Consider the following 6,534-nt stretch of genomic DNA (forward strand, 5'->3'; position numbering starts at 1 on the left):
CACACTCCAGGGCGGGCCAGGAGAACCAAGAGGGTAAGAGATGTGGAGCCGGGCGCCTGGTCTCCCTCCTTCCCCTTTCTGCTCCCTCTTATTTTTATTTTTTTTTTAATATCTCTCTTTTTTTTTTTCTTTTTTTTTTTTTTTTTTGCCTAACTCCCTGCATAGTAAATCTCATGGGGTTTGGGTTCTGGCGTGCAAAGCCAAGAAAGGGAGCGAAGCCTTCCCTTCGGACACTTTCCAGTGCAGACCCTCGGGCGGAGGGGCCGCCAGGGCTGGAGGAGAGGAGTGATTGTCTGGAGCCGATGGCCCCAGCCCTGTCGCTGGCTCGGCCTCCCCTGGCTGCTTCCACGCGGGGACCAGAGTTGGGGAAGGCTTCGGACGTGTCTGACGGACTCAGTGGACAGGTCGACAGTCTGTGGCCTCAGGGAGGGGAGGGAAGTGAGGACTTCGGGGGGAAAACGGGGTGAAAAGAAATCCAAGAAGCAGAACAACTCTTCAAACCGATGAGCACCGAGACAGGGCGGGAAGCGGGATGTGCCATCTCTGTCCCATAATCCATCTTCAATATGAAGATGCGTTGCTGCCTCGCCGCTCCAGGACACGGGACGAAAAGCTGGGCTCCCTCTCGGCACGAGTGCCTCCGATCCAGGGAAGGGCGGCCCATCCTGTCCCGTCCCAGGCGACTGTCCAAGGCAGAGGAGCGCCATGTGAAGGGGGAAACGGGAAGCCGGGCTGCACCGCAAACTGAACCTGGTTGGCAGGTTCCCTTGGTCCGTTCCAATGCAGAGTTCCCTGCGGTCAAACCTGCACTGGGAGCGTCTGGTTCATCTGCAGCCTCATGTCCTGAATGCTGCTCAGGATCTTCTTCTGGTGCCCTGCTAGCGTCACCCCTATCCTCAGCAGGTCTCTGCAAGGAGAAGGTGAAGACTCAGCCCCCTGCCAGCAGCAATACCAGCACGTGGCTCTGCCCCATCTAGCTGCTGCCAAGGGACCCATCCATCTTCATTACAGCCCTCTGCCAAGCTCCAGTGTCCCTCTAATAGGGGACTGGACACTGAATCCCAGACCTTAACTCACTTGGGAAAACTCCATGCACAACACAGCCCTCCACATGCTCAGGCTGGAGGAGCTGGCTGCCGGAGAGGCAAGGGACAAGGGACAATGTGCAGCAGCACCAGCCTTCTCCCTCCTCCACAAGCAGGGACTTACTCTGCAGTCATCTGTGCCACCAGATCGAAGGAGGCAAAGCCGGCATTGACAAAGTTCTCCTTGTACCGTCCCATTTTGATGGCATCCAGCCAGTCTCCCACAGTGGTGAAGGTGGTGTAATCTGGGACAGTGCGGTCCAGGAGTGGCTGGGAGATGCTAAAGGGCAAGAGAGCTACAGGTCACGAGAGCTACAGGTCACAGGGAGCCCGGAACAGAGAGGTGTGACTGCAAGCGTGGGAGATTCCTCATCCCTGCCCTCCCACATCTCTAGTCGCAACCACCCCAGCGTTCCCCGGGCTTGGGGGAAGTCCTGGCTGGAGGCAGGGATGCCACTCACCCCGACTGGACGCTGGCGATGACTTTCAGACTGGCAGCGTTGCGGATGAGCTTGTCCAGCGTGTTGACGATCTGTGCAAACTTGGGCCGCAGGTTGCGGTCCCGCACCCAGCAGTCCAGCATCAGCTGGTGCAGCGCTGTGGGGCAGTCCATGGGGGGTGGCAGGCGGTAATCCTGCTCCACTGCATTGATCACCTGCAGAGAGACATTCAGAGGCAGGCTGTGAGCCACCTGGGCTCTCACGGGCAGCCCACAGCTCCCCACTCCACAGGGAGCACTTACGTCCTGATTGGACATGTCCCAGTAGGGTCGCTCCCCGTAAGACATCACTTCCCACATGACGATGCCGTAACTCCACACGTCGCTAGCTGAAGTGAATTTGCGGTAGGCAATGGCCTCAGGAGCCGTCCATCTGATCGGGATCTTGCCCCCCTGCACAGATACACAGCTCCATTATTTAGCACATAGCTGAGGTGTACCCCCTGCACCCAGATTGGTGGGTACCCCCCCAAGAGTCCTATACCAGGGAGCTGGTGTAGGTAGGGTCGGCTGGGTCGTCCTCCAGAAAGCGAGAGAGCCCGAAGTCGGACACTTTGCAGACCAAGTTGCTGTTGACCAGGATGTTGCGGGCAGCCAGATCCCGGTGCACATAGTTCATCTCCGAAAGGTACTTCATGCCAGCAGCGATGCCTCGCAGCATCCCCACCAGCTGGATGACCGTGAACTGCCCATCGTTCAGCTGCCAGAGGAGAGGTCAGAGGGGTTTGCAACACCCCAAACGGACTGAGGAAGGATCCCAATATGCTACCACCACCTTCCTCCTCCCTAGAGCCACCCTTCTTCCCCCACCCCATGATGTCTATGCACAGCTTAACCCTGGGTGTGCCAGCGCAACAATGCAGAGGGATGGAGAAGGAGGGCTCGGAGCTGCTGTCCCCCATGCGCTGCAGCCCTCAGCTCAGGGCAGGAGGGGATGGATGCTCACCCGGAGGAAGGAGTCGAGCGCGCAGTTCTCCATGAACTCTGTGATGATCATGACAGGGCGGCTCTTGGTCACCACACCCTCCAGGTGGATGATGTTGGGATGGTCGAACTGGCCCATGATGCTGGCCTCGCTCAGGAAGTCCCGCCGCTGCCGCTCTGTGTAGCCCACCTTCAGCGTCTTGATGGCCACAAAGATCTCGCGGCGGCCAGGCAGCTTCAGGCGCCCGCGGCACACCTCGCCAAACTCCCCTGTGGGTGAGGAAGGGGAGGAGGGGGGGGCAAGGTGAGCCACGGAGCAGGGTGAGAGGCAGCAGCCTCAGCAGCTGCTGTGCCCAGCCCCAGGAACTTGCCTGCTCCAATGACCTCCTCAATTTTGACACAGGAGATGTCAATCTCTTTGGCAAATTCCCGGACAGCTTCGTTGGGGTCCTCGTAGGTGAAGGGGTCAATGTAGACCTTCATCCCAGGGGTGACTGCAAGGGCAGAGGAGTCATCACCAGGAGGGATGCAACACAGGTGACTGATGCTAAGCCAGCTTGGGCGGCTGTCAGCCCATCCCTCCTGGTCTCTAGCTAGCGACGGGCTAGCCTAGAGGGCAGGCAGAGCCCATTTGATGGGCTCTCACACTCACCGTATTGCTGCAGCTTCTCTGTGTACTCGGGGTCTGTGCTGTTGCGTTGCTTCCTGCCCAAAGGAGACGAGAGGAGGTGTTCAGTAACCATCCCTTTCCTGATGGGGCAAAGACATTCACTGCCAGCTTCCACATTCCAGCACAGCCAGCCTGCAGCAGAGAGCTTCCCCTCCGGCAGCCTGCGAGCAGAGCCATCCCTCTGCACGAGGTGCAATGGGAAAAGATGGCCTAGTTGTGCTGAGAGAGGATGGCAGGAGCCTGGGCAGAGCCCCAGCTGGTGCTGGGGAAGCAGAGATGCACAGTCCTCCCGCAGGACCCATGCTCTGGTACCCACGTGCAGCAGGTCCAGTCCTTTGCTCTCAGACTGGTGCTGCCAGACCTCTACCCACAGAGAAGGGGGAAAGCTCTGGGGCAGACATGAACAACCCCCAAACCCAGCTCTGAACCACCCCCTCTCCCTGCAAAGCCAGTACCTGAAGCAGACGATAGCGATGATCACCACAACGATGACAAAGAGCAGCCCCGCAGTGGCCGAACCCACAATCAGAGGCAGCTCCTGGAAAGTCTTGCTGGTGGAGCCTGACGGAGGGAGAAGCAGGAATCAAAGTCAAACTGGGGAAGCAGCACGCACAGGAGGGCTGGGGGATGGAGGCAGCCCAGTCCTGGTACCTACCGTCCTCTGCAGTTGTCTGAAACTCCGTGGGGAGGCTGTAGCGGCCGTACCCAGCCACCGTGCGTGCCCGGACCTGCACCATGTACCGAGCGTTGGCCTTCAACCCATCCAGCCGCACTGAGTTCTTCTGGCTGGTGACCGTGTTGGCAATGCCATCGCTCTGGCCTTGCTGTAGGGGAGACATGTGGGTGCCACCTCTGTGAAGCAATCCCCCCTCTGCTGGCTCCCACATCCCCCAGGACTCTCTCTCCAGGGACCCCCTTTGCCATGGTGCTGACGGCCAGCCAGAGGGGCTGGAGGAAGGAAAAGGCTGCTCTGCCTCCTGCTTTACCTTCTCTGAGTACTTGATCTCGTAGTCAAGAATGATGCCGTTGGGTCTCTCCGGGGGAGTCCACGACAGTGTCATGCTGTTCCCAGTGCTGCTGTGCAGGTGCATCGTAGGCACGGCAGATGGGGCTAGGAAAGAGGGCAGGGGAGAAATGAGCCATCTGTGCCAGGCTCCAGGCTCCACCCTCCACCATCCTGCATACGCGTTAAGGGACTCTCTGCCTGGGACCTGCTTGGACAACCTTGGTGGAAAGGCATGGAAAAGCTTTGAGACTGGTCTCCTACAAGTCTCTGTAGGGAGGTGCGATCTCAACATCTTGCAGCTAAGGTAATAAGGGACCAAGGGGAGCCTTGGAAACAGCACCGAGGTAACGCTTCACCCCATGCCTAGCTGCAAACTGGCCTGGGAAAGGGCCCTGCCAGCCCAAACCAGGGCTCCTTCCCCTCCTCCACTCGCCCAGAGCTCTGCGCTCCACCCCATCAATGAGACCCGTGAAATCAGATCAGAGCGTGGTGGCTGGAGATTACCAGTGGGCTGGAGCTGGGCCAGAGCGGGAGGAAGGAGGGAACGGCAGAGCACTCGGCTGGCTGCAAAGGTTTGGGCTGGTGCTGAGCCTTCCCAGGCCCACAGGGAAGAAATCTCATTTCCTTCCTCCTCCCTACGCAGCCGGCACAACATCTCTGGGGTAGGTCTAGGAGATCCAGAGCTCTCCAAAGCATCTGCCAACCCTGCCCTTCTCCGCTTGCACGCATTCCAATCTCATCTCCTCCAGGGACATGTGTTAAACTGAGAGAAGAATTTACCCAGGGGATTAGATGCAGGCGCGGAGAGCCGGTAATGCGGCAGCACAAAGGACTGCAGCCTCCAAGGCTGTCAGCAAGAAATTCCCACTCCGCTCTGCGGTGGAGAGCCTGCCTCTGCTCGCCGGCAGCTCCACTGACCTGCCTGATTGGTGGTGATGTTGACAGAGGCAAAATGGGGAGGGTAGGGACTCTTGTTGGAGATGCCATTCACAGCCTGGATCTCGAAGGTGTACTGGGTGTGGGCCATCAGGTTGCTGATGTAGATGCGACGCTCGGTGAGGCCGAGCTGGCGCGGCACGAACTCCACGTTGTCGTCGCAGCGGGTGCACAGGCGCCGCTCGACGCTGCACTTCTTGCAAATGACGTTGTAGAGCAGGTCATCCCGCCCACCCGTGTCCTGCGGCTCGCTCCACTCCAGCACCAGCGACGTCTCGTTCACGTTCCTCCCCTCCTCTCCCAGGGCAGGACTCACTGGTGCAGGCGCTGTCTGCGGGGTCTGTGTCTGCCCGGAAGAAGCCGTTTCGACATGTGCAGACTGTGGCTGCTCCAGAGGTGGTCCGGCTGTTGGGAGGGCAGGGAGAGCAGGGACCTTCCCCCTGCTTAGATTTGAAGGTTCCTGGGCCACAAGCTGGAGGAAGGGAAAACAGATCAGAGTTACAAAGTGCACCCAGAAAACATCCACCGTTCCCCCCAAGGCTGGCCAGACCTTTCCTTGCTCCCTGCCAAATCTCTGATCAGTGGCTTGAGGACCACAGACCACCTACAGGCCTTCCCAGCGCCATCAGCCATGCCCAGGGACACTGTCCCCATGGCCGGGCAGGGTGGGCTAAAGCAGGCTGCTGGCACAGGGCAGGGGCACCCACCAGCACAGGCACAGCTCTGCCCAGGAGATGCCGTGCTCCGGCAGCAGACCCAGGGCAGGCGGAGGTGGGAAAAGCCCATCACCAGCAGCTGTGAGGGGATCAGGGCAGGTCCAGCCAGGAGAGCACGTCTCCAGTTGTGTTTCTTCATGGCACTTCCCACAAGTTTTGCATGCGTTGGCTCCCCCCTTCCCCATCTGGTTTCCATGCCCAGAACCCACCATAGGGTCAGCGATCAGAAAGGATCCCTCAGCCCTGCCTACAGCAGCCCCCACAAGAGGCCTCTGCAGCCCCAAACGCAGCCACTCAGCCCCAAAACATCTGCCTTGGGCTCTTCAGCCACTTTTCATCCCCGGGGAGGTGGCACCTCCAGAGGCTGGCTCAAGTGGAGTGCTGAGCAAGATGAAAACATTCCGTCAGGTCCTTGGCTAAAGAGCTGTTTTGGCATTGCTGCCTCCTCCTAACCCTGCTTCCGATCAGGGTCCTTCAAGGAGCCACAAGTCCCGGGGTCTGGCCCGGCTGGCACCGTGGGGTGTTTAGTTGTAACGAGGGGCACGTGAAAGGATTAATGGCACTTTAAGCCAAGGCGCAGAGCAGCCTCGGGAACCTGACCCACACCTTAAAATAGCCTGATTTATCACAGTGCTGCCCCAAGGAAGCGGGTCCTGTGCTCTGCGTTTGCAGCTGGCCAAAGTGGCGAAAGACCCGTC

At 59.2% G+C, this 6,534-nt stretch overlaps 1 protein-coding gene across 1 annotated transcript in view; it reads right to left on the reverse strand.

Annotated features, from left to right (window-relative positions):
* Positions 1-798: 798 nt before the first annotated feature.
* EPHB3 (EPH receptor B3) overlaps positions 799-6,534 on the reverse strand; it is a 19,942-nt gene continuing 14,206 nt past the window's right edge. The window contains 13 exon segments of the mRNA XM_035889976.1: positions 799-907; positions 1,210-1,365; positions 1,547-1,740; positions 1,828-1,977; positions 2,069-2,284; positions 2,531-2,778; positions 2,880-3,002; positions 3,161-3,258; positions 3,634-3,739; positions 3,834-4,002; positions 4,165-4,289; positions 5,103-5,410; positions 5,412-5,592. Coding sequence (XP_035745869.1) covers positions 799-907; positions 1,210-1,365; positions 1,547-1,740; positions 1,828-1,977; positions 2,069-2,284; positions 2,531-2,778; positions 2,880-3,002; positions 3,161-3,258; positions 3,634-3,739; positions 3,834-4,002; positions 4,165-4,289; positions 5,103-5,410; positions 5,412-5,592 — 2,183 coding nt within the window.

The sequence above is a fragment of the Egretta garzetta genome, unplaced genomic scaffold, assembly GCF_000687185.1.
Source record: "Egretta garzetta isolate BGI_Z169 unplaced genomic scaffold, ASM68718v1 scaffold172, whole genome shotgun sequence".
Classification (NCBI taxonomy): domain Eukaryota; kingdom Metazoa; phylum Chordata; class Aves; order Pelecaniformes; family Ardeidae; genus Egretta; species Egretta garzetta.